This window comes from Centroberyx affinis, unplaced genomic scaffold, assembly GCF_046629955.1.
Source record: "Centroberyx affinis isolate AG114_WGS23_722 - 3 ecotype Tasmania unplaced genomic scaffold, CSIRO-AGI_Caff_v1 ptg000565l_1, whole genome shotgun sequence".
In the NCBI taxonomy this organism is placed as follows: Eukaryota; Metazoa; Chordata; class Actinopteri; order Beryciformes; family Berycidae; genus Centroberyx; species Centroberyx affinis.
The window spans coordinates 82,057-97,500 of NW_027279208.1; the positions used below are offsets into that span (position 1 = coordinate 82,057).

The 15,444-nt window shown below is 42.5% G+C and overlaps 1 protein-coding gene across 1 annotated transcript in view; it reads right to left on the reverse strand.

The window, feature by feature from the left end:
- LOC139643158 (ankyrin-3-like) overlaps nt 1-15,444 on the reverse strand; it is a 78,642-nt gene that overhangs the window by 60,179 nt on the left and 3,019 nt on the right. Inside the window, 9 exon segments of the mRNA XM_071518330.1 lie at nt 1,105-1,302; nt 1,998-2,096; nt 3,592-3,690; nt 4,754-4,852; nt 6,199-6,396; nt 6,740-6,838; nt 7,621-7,719; nt 9,231-9,329; nt 12,510-12,695. Coding sequence (XP_071374431.1) covers nt 1,105-1,302; nt 1,998-2,096; nt 3,592-3,690; nt 4,754-4,852; nt 6,199-6,396; nt 6,740-6,838; nt 7,621-7,719; nt 9,231-9,329; nt 12,510-12,695 — 1,176 coding nt within the window.

The window sequence follows — 15,444 nt, forward strand, 5'->3', positions numbered from 1 at the left end:
CACCCCTCCCGTCCCCTGGAGGGACGGTGGCCTGTAACTGGGATTGGGAGTGTCTTGAAATTCCAATGGGCGGGAAGTTTTTGTTCCAAAACAGAGAATATGGGCTGGAAAGTGCCTTTTGAAAGCCAGGGGTATCAGTAATTGGCAAAGTAATCATTGAGTCATTGTTTATCATCAATATGATCAACAACCCTATCAAGCTCCTGCAGACATATGATCATTTTGTGTTGTGTTGTATGGGGCAGTAAAAACCTTACTCATTGCCCTTATTTTATAAGGTGACTCAGGTTTTCAAGGCTGCTTCCCTCTGTGGGGCTGGCCCAAACACTAGCACTGAAATATTCCAGCAAGTATATTACCTCAGAAGACATTGGGAGAATCCAGTCAAAGCTAAAAATCAGTTGGAACCACCCCCTTTTTGGATGGAACTCAGGGATGGAGACTTTCTTAAAAATTAAAAACTGGCAATCTGTTTCCAAAAAAGGCTCTGTTACAGTTTAATTTGATGTTTTGAACTGAGTAATGCACAGAGAAAATTGAGCCCAACCTTGACAACTCCTCCAGGCACAGCGTTCTCACACTGTACAGACCTTCTGACACCCAGAATTTGCTATTCCCATTAAACAGATGTTTCATGGGGGAATAGCGGAACACCTCTCTCTCAATCTCTCCCATCCTGTACTCTCACACTCACCACCCTTGCCATTCGCTAAGCAGGTTTCTCCAATCTATTTCTCTATGCCTGCTATGGACCAGTAGGTGTGTATGTATGTATGTATGTATGCACATTTGAACATCTATGTGTGTGTATGTGTTAGCAATAGTAGCAGTCCCCAGGTAAGCCACTTGTATATTTGTGTACATGTGCATGTATACATTTGTGTGTGTATATGTGTTGTCTGTGTGTTTGTGCATGTCTATGTGTATGTGTATGTGTATGTGTGTGTATGTGCTTGTGTCCATGTTGATGCATCTATGTGTGTGTTTCCAACCTTCAACCAACAACCAACCTATCTCCAAGAGGTTCTTGGTCTAGTAATGCCATGGCCACATCTGAGTATCTGTCTCCAGACATCAGACATACTCTGTGTGTGTGATATCTACCTTAGTAGTAATGCCCAGGCTAGCTCCTTGGTCCAGTAGTGCTGCAGCCACATCTCTGTGTCCCTCTCTGGCGGCCAGGTGTAAAGGTGTGTATCCGGAGCTGGTGGTGGCGTCTGGGCATGCTCCGTTGGCCAGTAGCTGGTGGACGATGTCTGGCTTACCAAGGCGACTCGAGATATGCAGCGGAGTCTGGTCGTCCTGGAGACCACAAACAAACAAGCAAAGACTTAATTGCTAGAGAGGGAAAAAAAGATTCAGAATAGGTATTTGCTCAAGACAGAAAGAAAGACAGATATTGCACTACATTGTACTATAAATTACAACCCATTACAACCCAACCAATTGACTGACTTTTCATTCCAGAACCCATTCATTAAAGATCAACAACTCTGAGTGAGACATTTCTCTGATGAGATAATGGGTGGGGTTGGCTTGGTTGCTAAATTACTCTTGGAGTGGAACTTCATCATAGCCAAGTCATTGTCTTATATTGCAGGGGTCTCTTCATCACAGTTTATCCAAAACTGTTGTTTGTACTATGTAAACAAGAAGACAAAGCCTCATATGGAAATAGGAGTAATGGCATTTCAATTACTGAGTAATTAGACATGTGCAATGACACAACTACACCCCCACATACACACACACACACACCCAAACACACAGATTATTTAGTGACAATGTTATTACTGTGTCACACAAACACACACACACAAACACACACACGCTTGTTGCTGCTGAACCTGGCTGTGTTTAAATCACTTTCAATTCTGTCAATTCAGGAGGCAAATTTGCTTCTAAATTCAAAAATTGCTAGTGAATTGAAAGTGCACTGCAGTTAATACACACTACACACACTACACACACACATACTACACACACGTGTGTCCTACCTTGGCCTTAGCTTCGACTCGTGCTCCATTCTGGACCAGATATCGGACCACGTTTGACTGTCCTGCCCTGGCAGCCATGTGGAGCGCTGTCTCTCCCCGCTGGAACACACACACACACACACACACACACACACACAGAGAAGAAGAAACAAGAAACACAGAAACAGAAAACTGAAGTTATTCATATTCTGTCTTATTGCTGTGTCTCCTATGCAAACCTCTTTCTCTCAAACACACACACATGCAAACAATGCCAAAGTTTTTGATGTTCCAGAAAGCCCTAACCTTCCCACTCTGCTTCTCATTGTCTCTCTATCTCTATGATCTACAGTGGCCAGAGAGAGAGAGAGAGAGAGAGAGAGAGAGAGAGAGAGAGAGAGAGAGAGAGAGAGAGAGAGAGACCCCCTTGCTCTCCCTACCCAGCTCACCATAATGACGTCCCATAATGTTCCGTTTCTACGGTAACCTGGCCACAGACACAGCGTGGGCGACGAATAGTTGGGGTTGAAGAGTTGAGTGTGCAGTGCTCTTTCCCCTCTCTCTCTCCCACCTCTGTTTTTTCTCCCGCTCCCATTCTCACCCGCTCTCTCTATCCCCCTCTCCCTTTTGATTCTCTTTCCTTGTTTCTTCAATTCTTTTCTTTCTGCTCTTTCTTTTACTTTTTCATCTCTTCTCTCTCTGCCACATACTCCCTCCCTCTCATTATTTCTTTCTCTCCCTACCTGTGGTTTGAGAGTAACAGTGTGATTAGAGAGGCTCTGGTCCATATAGGAGGATGGAGGCCAAAATTTGAATTTTTAGCTAATTTTCTTAGCTGATAACATACACCTACAGTATTTAAAGGGACACTAAGTAATCTATGGCTTTTAGCAACAAGTAATTGCAACAGGGGTTTGTCCCAACACAGAGTATGGAGCAGAAAGTGAGATTTCAAAGCCAAAAATCTCAGCACCTGAAACTCTGAAAATACTCTTCCTCTCCCTCTTCCCCTGCCTGCACGCCAAGGGCTTCTACAATGCAATGCAGACTTCCAGTTCTTCTGAGTCACTTTCCGTGTTTGCTATGGTCCATCCCAGCCCACCTTGGAACAATCCCTCCCCACGTTATGTCCTGCCCCAACATTCTGTTTCAGCCAGAAATATGTTGAATTATGGAGGCAAGGCTCTCTCAAAATGTAGTTTCATGTTGTCTTTAAGGTACTGAGGATGGACATTGATGCCAACAGTTATGACCGATGGAATTTTTCATGATCATGTATTTTCTTATAACCCATTAAGCGACCTACATCGATTTTCCGCTATTTAGAAAGCAATATTGAATTTTCCACTTGCCATAACCACGGGCTACTCTGGTGGCCCACACTTAACCAGTCACCACAGATAAACAGCATGTTATGTTGAGAGAGTGAAAGAAAGAAGAAAGAAAGAAAGAAAGAAAGAAAGAAAGAAAGAAAGAAAGAAAGAAAGAAAGTGTAAAAAAGGAAAAGCAGAAACAGTAAGAAAGAAAGTAAGAAAGCAAGAAAACAAGAGAGCAAGCAAGAGAGCAAGAAAGAAAGAAAGAAAGAAAGAAAGAAAGCAACTTCCTGAACACTCACCACGTTGGTTGTGTTTGCTGAAGCCCCGTGGTTGGTCAGTTGGCTGACGATGTTTTCGTGTCCCATGAACGCCGCAACATGGATGGGAGTCAGACCAGACTGGAGAGCCAGACAGAGAGAAAAACAGAGAGATGGAGAGAAGGAGACAAATTGATGAAAACAAATGAATAAAAGAAGGAATGAATGCATGAAAAATTAACTGAGAAATTCAGTTTGTTAATGTACATCAAGGGTTCAAATGTGGCTCATCACCTCATCTCCCCCCCTTTAACCTACAATTCCATACTATGTAATAAAACAATATCTTAAAACCGACCTTATAAATAATTCACTCCTACATATCCAATATCTTTGTCATGCAAATCCCTCTCTCCTCCTCACTGTCTAGGGAAGCAGAAATGCTCTATAAAATGATCTTGAAAAATAATGAACACCTGATGATTGTTAAATGAACTGAACTGTTGCTCCTCCTGTATGCAGACAGCTCTACAGACTGAGAAGAGGCATAGCTTCATCCATGAACCCAATACCCAGTGCAGTACAGAACTGAAATACAGCAGCAGAGCGGCTGGTTGGTGTAGAGGTAGAAATGTTGATTTATAATCGAAAAGTTGCTTGTTCAATCCCTGGCACTGACAGAGGGCTGTATTAAAGCGGTCAGCTCTGTATCTAGGAGGTATTTGTGGAAAGTCCTATTACCTTAGCTGAACTGGCCAATAAAAGAACCTTCATCCCACCTAGAACAATTTGTACCTTAGAGGTAAATTAGAGCCAAAAAATATAAATAACTGAATTCATATACTCTCTAAGCTTTCTTATCAAAATATATGTACCTTTATAATCTACTGTCCCGCTGAAAATAAGGTATTAAGTGGTATCTTTTGTGTGGGAATATTGACCACTGTTCAGTCTCAGTCTCACACAAATTTAACACAGACAGAATTTTACACACAATCAAGGCAAAACAGGGCTTCATCTGCCTCGGTCATTTCAACTGTTTGACTCGTCCCGCCAGTGATGCTCTGGAAAGTTCACAGAGTGCAAAACCAGAATATTTCACCCCCTGCCTTTGCCGCTGTAAAAACTGATTAAAAAAACAACTGATACCATGGTACTGCCAAGACACACACACACACACACACACAGACACACACACGCCTACCTCAGTGACTGCCTGTATAGACGCTCCATGCTTCAGAAGTAGCTCCATCACCTTGACTCTGTTCTTCTTACAGGCAATGTGCAGGGGAGTGAAACCATTCTAAAACACAAAAATATACATGTTCACAAAAAATAGATATAAAAGTGTATAAAAACAGTCCAAAAACTCTCTGTGTGGCTTAGTTGGTCTTGCTGAGCTGGCAGAAGACAAATGCGGAACTCTGGATGGAAAATACAGTACAATGGGGGATCGTTCTTTCCTTCTTTCTTTCGTTCTCTCTTTCAACCCTTCTGCCTACAAACCAGACAAGCATGTGTGGGGAAGAGTCGACTCAGCTATGAGCTGTAAAAAAAAAAAAGTATACTTTTCTTTACAACTCATTCTCTTCTCTCTCTCTTACACATACACACACACACACACTGCCCTCTCCCTCCCTCCCTCACTCCCTTGGCTTTGAGGTTTCTGGCTCCGTCCTATGACTTCATTTTCCTCTCCGTGTCCTCCCCCTCTTTTTCCCTCTCTCCTTTTTTCTTTCTTTCCCTCCCGTTCTCTCTCTCTATAAAGTCCCACTGCTCTAACCACACCCAGACTGCTCCCGTTACAGAACAGATATGGCTGTCTTACGCCAAGACAGAGGCTGGGTCAAAAAAGTCTCTTTTTGTCTCCTTGCCTGTCTCCTTCATTCTAGTCTTCCTTCTCGGCCTGCCTCCCATCTCTGAGTCTCCTTTAATCTCTCCTAGTATGCTTTGTGTGTCTTTTTTCCTCCATCTAAATCACTTATTTATTTATCTGTATATCTCAAACAAACAAAAGATAAGTTAAGGAAGGATGGAAGGAAAGGAAGGAAAGGACGGAAAGGAGCGAAAGGAAGTAAGAAAAGTTTATATTTTGAGGTCCTGGTTGGCTTACGTTGCTGCATCAGTTTTAAACATCCAGACCTGGCTGCAACACTTAAACATTCCACTGTCACAACCTTGAGCAATTCTGCAGTAGGCTTCAGAGTGACTCTTACATTCTCTGCTATAATGTATCTACTTTCTACTGAAAAAGCAACTCGACCTCGCTATCTCTTTCCCTCTCTAGCCGATGCTTTGATGTTGGGCTGGCTGGCCTTCTCATCAGCTGTTACCTTTCTGCGCCCTCCCTATCCCTCCGCCACCTCAACCCCCTCTCTTTCCTGTCTCCTCTCCTTCAGATCAAGTAACTGATTGACTGATTGAAAGCCCTCTCGCCTATGATCTTGGTCACCTTGAACTGGATGCAGAAGAACTCCTCTCCCTTGCTTTCCCTCCCTCCCATTCCCTTTCATGCTTTTTTTTCCACAAGGGATGATGGATGAGTCGATTTCCCACTGAAGCTTCAGAAGACCAACTCTCTCTGCTCCTAATCTCTCTCTCTCTCTTTCTCTCTCTCTCTCTCTCCTCCCACTCCTGCTCCTTCCTCACCAGTGCCTTGGCGTTGGGGTTGGCCTTCTTGTCCACGATGACCTTTGCCACCTTGTAGTGTCCGCAGTGGGCGGCCACGTGCAGCGCTGTCAGGTAGTCGTTGGTCACGTCGTCCACCGGCACCTCGTGGTGCAGCAGGAGCTGGACACAGTTGAGGTGGTCGCCCTGCGTCGCCATGTGGAGGGGGGAGAGACCGTTCTGTAAAGCAGGGAGGGAGAGAGAGTGCCGTAAAGCCAAGGTCAATGAGATTATTGCAACAGCCAACAGTGTGTGAACGACAGGGAGACAGACCGATTTGTAAGGAGAAACAGCTAGACAATAGGGTAAGTGTAGTTGTTGAGAAAGAGGGGGGGGGGGGTAAGAGAGAGATGATGAGAGAGAGGAAGAGAGAAAGAACAATGGAGAAAGAGAGTTCAAGGAGCAAAGTGAGAGAGAGAGAGAGACAGAGAGAGAGAGACAGAGACAGAGAGAGAGGAGAGTAAGTGGAAGAAAGATACACAGAGAAAACACAGCAGACACACAGGGTGGAGGTGAGATGTACCTTGGTCTTTGACAGTATGGGAGCTCCTCGGTCCAGCAGCATCTCCACTACCTGCTCATGGCCACTCCTGGCTCCACAGTGGAGGGGAGTCAGACCGTCCTGGAGCGACAGACACACGATAAATCAGAACCGCAGCAAATTAGCTGGACTACAAAGAGGCCGACTAATAACCAAAAGGTTGTTGAGGGTGTGTTTCAGCTGTGAGCTGAAACTGACTGTTACATAGTATTACATATAAGCTGCACCGAATCACTGACAAAGTGCTTTTGAGCAAGGCACTGCAGCCCTCACTGCAGGGGTAAGGGACAAAGTACTCAAGCTCAAGCTCCATATCCATGTTGTCATGTGAAAACCTCATAACTCTCTATTTCATAACTCTAGATTTTCATGTTTTCACTTCATTTGAAAGATTACATGATCTTCTATGGGTTCTTTTACTATCCTTGGGTGTATAAAAAGCCTTGTAAACCTCATTGGATACATTCATAAAATACATGGTGGTCAAGCTAAAAACAAGGCTGCTTTTCTTAGCTCTTGAAGAGTTGACATTTTGGAGGTTTTCACCTGACTGACGAAATGTGTGGATAGGTACTGTATGTGCCTGTATTGGAAGACAGATGGATGCACTTTCAGTATTGGAAAGAAAATGTAATTTTGCTGTGTGTTTGTTGTTTGTTTGTACATGTGTATGCATATGTGTGTGCCAGTGTAACTGCCATTGCTCATGCAGTAGATGTTAAACTGGGTTTTTGGATCCTTCTAAAGCCATGTGTTAAGTCTCTTTAATATTTAAATATCATGTTATACCATGTTATAATTCAGTCCAAATAAAGCATTTAAAATGTGTGTGTGTGTGTGTGTGTGTGTGTGTGTGTGTGTACCTTGGTCCGTGCGTCTATCTTGGCCCCTCTCTCCACCAGTAGTCGCACCATGTTACTGTTCCCTCGTTTAGATGCTACGTGCAATGGCGTTATGTCATTCTGGGAAGAACATAAAAATACATCAACAAAAAACATCATGACTCATATTTTTGGAGCATCAAACCTGTTTGTCAGCCAACTGCACCAAAAGGATTCTGAATTTTATCAGGCAATTTAAGCTCTTAGTGGCCCAAATAGTTTTGAGAATAGAAAAACACTCAACACCGCTGATCCTAACACATATCACAATCTGTTAATGAGATAGTGTTGGTGATGACAGGTCACTGATTAATGACAATTCATCACATGCACAACAGGCTACAACTACAGAGTTTGATGCATAAAACTAAAAGCATTTCAACTGTAAATGAAGCTGTACAGAGTATTTCACATGGCCTGTCCATGCATGGTTCATCTTTTGGATAATTAGTGTCACGGTGTTTCAATACATATCAGTTGTCTGAACATTTCCTACTCAATTCCTCAGGATCCTACTATGTATTGGAGACAGTGCGGTGGGAAAATGGCTCAACATCTCCCTCTAGAGGAAACTAGTGGTAAAAATCCCAACAACTTCAGCTGCAGGGTTCTAGTTTAACTGTGTTGATCCCTGTCTTGGTTTTCCCTTTGTCTTTCCAATCAAACTAGCCTGATGTCTATCTGGCGGAAGAGGGTGTGTTCACCAGAAGTGCTTCTATAGGGCAAAGTGGGGCACTTTTAGTAGGACACTATGTGCTGTGAAGGTGTATTTGTAGTGTTATGTATAGTCTACCAGCTATTGTATGTCCTCCGCTGTCCCCTTGCACTGTGTGGCGGCCCTGTTTTCCCTGTTTATGTCAGTATGCATTGTGCTGCTGCTCTGTTCTAGTTGTCAATAAAGTCTCAGCAAAAAATGCCACCAAGACAAAGTCCTGAACATTTTTCTTGTACAGTAGATGTCTAATAAAGCAAATTTGACTGTGATTCTCTGGCTTCTACTGCACTGCTTGTAGACCTATTTGGCGAAGTGAGACTTCCAAATGCAGGGCAGACTAAATTATTGAACACTTGGAACAACGCACTCCAAAATACTAACTCAAAATGTCACATTAGAAAAAAACAAAAAACAGGCAGACCACTGGAAAGTGCTAGCAAAAGTAAAAAGCTCCTGACTGAGGCTCAAACAGAAGATGAATGTATGATTACAAGCTTGAATTGAACATTGAATTTAAGCTGATATAGTATTGTTTGACATTATTTTCTTCTTCACAACCCTAACCCACCCCCCCCCACCACACACACACACCCTAACACCCAGATTCCACCCCAGTCTATAGGATCATATCGCACTCAGACTGCCTATATGTGTTTATAGGCAGTGAGTGACAGGGGCAGCTGTAGCTGAATTGCATGTCTAAGTTTTACATCCCTACACACACACACACACACACACACATTCCTTCACATCATCCTGCTCTCCAATATCGAAGTCTTGGAGTAAGTGCTTGCAGTACCCGGTTCAAATGGTATGTGTGTGTGTGTTTTTGTCAAATCAGCCATGCCACAGAAATGCTTTGTGTCGGGGTACCTACCCTTGCCTTGAAGTCCACAGCTGCCCCTCTGTTAAGCAGGAGTGTTGCTACGTTGATATTGCCATAGTGGGCTGCAATATGGAGGGGGGTGAAACCACTCTGAGAGAGAGAGAGAGAGAGAGAGAGAGAGAGAGAGAGAGAGAAAGAGAGAGAGAGGATAGACAGACAGAGACAGACAGAGAGAGAAACAGTTACAGAGAGAGAAAAAGAGGCAAAACCAGAAATGAGAATAATTAAATTGCCTTAGTCGATGAAAGCTTCGGTTACAGCCCTATCTCACAGTGGGCCATGAGCATAGCATGATGGGACATTACGTAGCAGGTGCGACATGGGCAAGCAGTGTACCACTCAGCCAAAAGCAGCTAGCAGACCAGGGCTAAACAGCAGTCAAATGCATTTTGAAACATACTGAGTAAAATATAAGGAGTGCCTGATTTATCTTCTAACATAAAGGATATGTCTCCTTTTTTGTCTGTGTCATGTCAAATAAGTCAAGTGCACTCCAACATAATTTTGTCCAGGTCTGGAGTGCATACACACACAATACATAGACATAAGCAAACCAGCATATTCATTCCTGTTAAATGAAAACCATGCAAACCTGCAATTTACTGTTGTTTGTTTTGTATTTTGTTTTCATTCCTGAAAAGTTCACTCTTTGGTGATAGGTTTTCATCTGACGGGAGTGTTATTTTTTAAGACAGACATGCAGGTCAACGTGCATTTGAGTTAAAGGGAATCTAATTTTCATGTGACATTCTAGTTCTGAAAATCATGAGGAATTCAGCAGTTCAGCAGCCTGACCTGGAGCAACTACTGTAGCAATAACCATGGTTTGCCTCTATGTGAATGACTGGTATCTTGTGTCGGTGACAAGACACCAGTCATTAGAATAAAAAGGCTTCTGAAAAAGTAGTCACCTAAAATAGAATGATACATAAATATGCAAAGTTTTTTTTGCTGTTTTTTCCAAAGCTGTAGACAAAAATGGCCATGTTTATGTCAGCCAGAAACAAATCATGGAGCTGCTCTATTGAGAGTGAATGAGGCTGGTTTGTGGACACAGTGACAGTAGTCAGCATTATTTCACAGGGTTATTAGCAAAATTTTCGGGTTCATATTTGTTAGCACTGCAATGAAATAAAACCTATTAGCATATGCAAGCTCAATTGAAGTCAGTCTTCAATTCATTGTCAGTGGAGCAGCTGCAGGTTTTGTCTCTCATTGACATCACAGACGAGAGCCTTCGTTTTCCGGATCCATCATTGACAGACAGATGGTCACATACACAGACTGATTTACTTTTACTTTGGCATTTGGCTAGTGCTGTTATCCAAACTGACTTGCAATGAATACAACTGTAAAATCTACTTAATCCGAGATTGTGAACAGAAGCAACCACTAGTAAGGAGTAACAGCGTCCTGCTAAGAGTCTATGTCACAAATATTCCTGTGACTCTAGAATGATCATGTGTGACAGAGAGGTGCTAAATACAGAAAGAAAAGCAAGGGACAAAAGATAAATAAAAAAAGACAATATATAACAGGTATTAATTAAACTGTCAAAGACAACAGGAATAGCAGATGTGAACTCAGATGTTTTGAGGTGGGTTTTTGCCTTGAAGATGCAGTGGAATAAAATGCACTGCACACGTGTCAGGCCGTCATGTTTAACACCTAGTTATAGAGTAATAGTCACATATCTGTATCTTGAGAAACATTAAGGCATGATGCAGCAAAATGCAAAACATATTGAGCCATTTACAGCAAATGACTGACAGATCCAGCATTGGACTGCAGGTTAGGTGGAATGCTGCATGTTGTGCTAGAAATTTGATGACAGTATTGACACAAGAGCCAGAACTACGAGGAAAACACATGAGGAGTGAGGTTTTCCATCAATCTACTCAATCTACAGTATTTTCTCACAGCATCAGTACATGCCATTACATATGTGTTACGTGTCTGTGATGATAACGACTGAATGTTGTATTTTTCTAAACAGTTATTGCAGCAAGGGAGTATTACAACATTTTTCATGTGACAATCACCACTCAGTCAAATCTGCTATAGTCCCTTCACTAAAGTGGGGGTACCTGTGGTGAAAAAATAGTTGAAAAAATAGGTGAAAAATAGTTTTGAACATTCAAATGGTTTTAAAAGTCTGAAGTGCGCTTGATTCAACTTTTCCAAGTATCTGAAATTTTGCAGTTATTTCATTCATGTCTGCCCAAAAGTAGCAAGCCACTGGAAACACACAAAGCACAATCAAAAAGCAATGCAGGCTCAAAGGGCAGGGACACAGGTGAGGCATCATCCACACAGCAAAAGCATCTGTGCTAGTAATGCTAGCAGCTAGAAATCTTTGGCTTGCAATAGTGGCCATGAGTGAAGGATGGAGAGGAGAGGAGAGGAGAGGAGAGGAGAGGAGAGGAGAGGAGAGGAGGAAGTAAGAGAAGAGAAGAGAAGAGAAGAGAAGAGAAGAGAAGAGACGAGAAGAGAAGAGAAGAGAAGAGAAGAGAAGAGAAGAGAAGAGAAGAGAAGAGAAGAGAAGAGAAGAGAAGAGAAGAGAAGGAAGAGAAGAGAAGAGAAGAGAAGAGAAGAGAAGACAAGAGAAGAGAAGAGAAGAGAAGAAGAGAAGAGGTATACCTCTGTTGTTCTATTCACCATCATCTAGAAGGGAAAGGGGGAGGGGGAGTGGCAGGGTAAGAGAATGCAAAGAATAGAGGGAGGAGGAGGAACAGGAGAGAATGGGGCGGTTAGTGCACCACAACAACAACAACAAAAACACCACCACTATGGCTGCACCAAGCTGTAGGATGGATATGTGGGTATGTGGCCAGAGATCATGAAAAGAACAGACAACCACACACAGGTACACACAACTGGATGGTGCAACTCTCCCTTACAGTCTGTATAGCTGTTGTTTGTTCTACATGCAGAATCTGTGGTAAATGTATCTGCATTATCTTTGCAACTAACAATGACATGAACAATTGCTATTTGCCCTAAGCAGCAATGAGAATTTACCTACAAAAATATTATTTTTTATCAAATATACAGTATACAGTAAACACTTGTAAACACATGCTCTGGTACTTTAATACTTTCTGATTATGTACCACCAAAAAGCACCATCGAGTTCACAATGAAAAAACACAACGGCACAAAATGCCAACTACACCAAAACGGGACTGAACAAAAACACTCTGTGACTGCAGGGGATGATGGGTACTGTAGTCCGGCCCGCCCTACAGGAAGTGAGTTCAGGTGGTGTACCTTGGACTCCACGTCAGCGTTGTGGTCGTTCTGGAGGAGGAGGGCGGCGGCCTTGGTGTCGTCTTTCCGCGCGGCGATGTGGAGCGCTGGGAGGCGGACCTTCCCCTTGGTGTCGTTTTCCAACAGGAGGGAAACCACCTGGTCGTGGCCCTGCTGTAACGCCACCGCCAGAGGAGTGAAACCATCCTAAAGACCAGGGGAAATAGAAGAGAGCGTCACTGGCTTTACTGGTATTGCTGGAACTGGTAGTGGGTTGTGCTGTAAATACACAAGGGCATTCTGGGTACTTGCAGGGTAGCTGCTGGTAACAACCAACTCACTAGCTGATATACCAACAGCTAAATAATAGCTAGCATTTCCAAAATATATTTTTTCTGTATGTCAGGAACAACATTTGGATTCAAATTCTTATATAATTCTTCTTATCGTTTTTTATAATACTCTATGATTTATTTAGTCTACTTAAATCTAGCTAGCTAAAATTTCGCAGCTACTGTAATATTAGTCTAAGTCTTAAGTCTAAGTCTCTTATAGCTTTATCATTGTTGTAATTACCAATACTGCAATGTCTTTCTCATTCACACGCACTTGCGCACACACACACACACACACACACATATAAAACCACTTATGCACACACACACACCCAAAGACACAAAACCATGCATGCATACACACACACACACACAGACACACACTCCCTAATTCAGTGTGTGTTTTGCCAATAGAGAGAATAATCTGCTTTTAATGAACAACGGCTTGTTGATAGTTTCTCTCATTCACTAAAAACCATGACAGTTCATTATAGCGGAAGCATGCATTTTCTTTTCAGAACAATGAAATGTGGCAAGAATCTACAAAGTCATTAAATTATTCTTATTATAGTTGCTGAATATCAGAAGACCATCTTAATAGTCTGACATTCTGTTTAGTTCTTGACGTCAACTGTCACTATCACAACAAAAAGCACAAGGAATTTTAATAACCATTTAGCATTTTAGACATTTACTGTAGCTAATGCTCTAAAGATACTTTGAGTGAGCAGGCAGGAGCTCAAGGACACATCGACAGTCGAAATTTGACTGTTGATGGCTATAATGGCTGTGATCTTCCTCTCTGTTACAGGATGGTCTCTCTCACCACTAGGCCACTCTGCTGTTCCATTATTTAGTTATTTATGGTATAAATCTGTTCTTGTTAGACGGCTTTTCTAATGCTTTACGGTGTCAAGCTACAGCTACACAGGTCGATGTTTTCACTGTTTTATCACAGTCTTTTAAATAAACCAGGGTGTGGACAAGACATAAGGAACCGCATACAAACACATACATGCATATGCCCACACAGACGTGCACACACACACACACACACAGAGTCAGTATAGTAAATAAGAGACACAGCAGAGGCTAGTAGCAGCAGTATGTATGAATCATCAAAGAAACGGGAGGAATTCTCACAAGTATAACAACACAAGGATTTGCGTATTTGTGTGTAGGTGTGAGTATGTGTGCAGGCGTGTGTGTGTGTTTACAGAGGAGGCCGACTGAGTGTCTGGGTAAAACCAACCCAGCATCACTACATCCAGACATCAAAGCACCACCTCCCTCTGAGACCGAAAGACCCTGTGGCCCACAAACACGTACACAAATGTGTGCAGGCGAGCACGTCTACACACACACACACACACACAAACAAACACGCCCATGCCAGCACTTCAACACAAACACATATCCATAAACAGATCCACACACGCATATGCAGACACTTGCGCAAACATATACACGCGCCCACATCCACAGACAGATACACACACACAGACACACACACAAGAAATTTCCAAAGTCCTAATCCATCCCAAAGCTCTACCCTCCTGTTTCATCTGACTCATTATGGATTCAGCCTAATGTCCTAAAAATACTCAGAGAGAGCAACAGCAGCAAACAGAAAGACGATAAAAGAAGTTTCTTTTTGATCTATACCTTCAAGGTTGAAAACACACGATGACACAGCATTATTTAGCTTCACTAATAATAGTAATACATTAAAAACAGACAAATTACAAGTACAGAAGACTGTAAGATAGCAGATAGATGTGTATGACCAGGTATCTTCATGTTAATGGGACTATACAAGTATGTCATAATTTAAAAACAAAAACCAAATCTCATGCAACAGCCATTAAAGTCATACATGCTTGCTGCACTCCTCTTGCACCTTAGCTCCAAACTCAAGAGGTAAAGAAGTATGAAGTGGATATTAATGCAGAATAGATACATGGTTGGGAGAGGGAGTTCTATAATATCTGCCACTGTGGTATGCTCATGGACAAAAATACATACATTATTTCATGGTCAAATACCCAGTACATGCATTACAAGAGAAAAAAAATCATCTGCAGGCAGAAAAGATAATAAAACACAAGACATTTCTCCTCATGGTCTACAGACTGTGTGTTTCTGCCAAGGAGGCTATGCTGAAATGGTTAAGTATGAATTATTTAACACTGGGAGTTGCTTCAAACATAGATATATATTTCCCCCACATGAATAATTCATTCCATCTCCCACCAGAGGAGGAGAAGGGGGAGAAAGAGAGCGAAGGAGAAAGACGGAGGAAGAGATGAGGAGGGCAAAGGGGGTAGGGAGGAGAAGGAGGGGAGGGAGAGACAGAGACAGAGACAGACGAAGGGTAGAATGATGGGGGGTAGAGAGGGAGACAGAGAGATGAAAGGAAAGATGAAGAGGGGAGACTAAAGATAAGCAGGGAGGGCGCAGAGCTGAGGAGAAGTGAGGAGGAAGGAGGAGGAAGAGCTGCTATGGAGTTATGTTTGTGAATTCTCAAGGTCAGACTCCTCCAGAACCTATTATACTACACATTCCTCCAATATATGAATAGAGAAATACAGTAGATGCAGCTTCTGTACTGTAGCTTGATC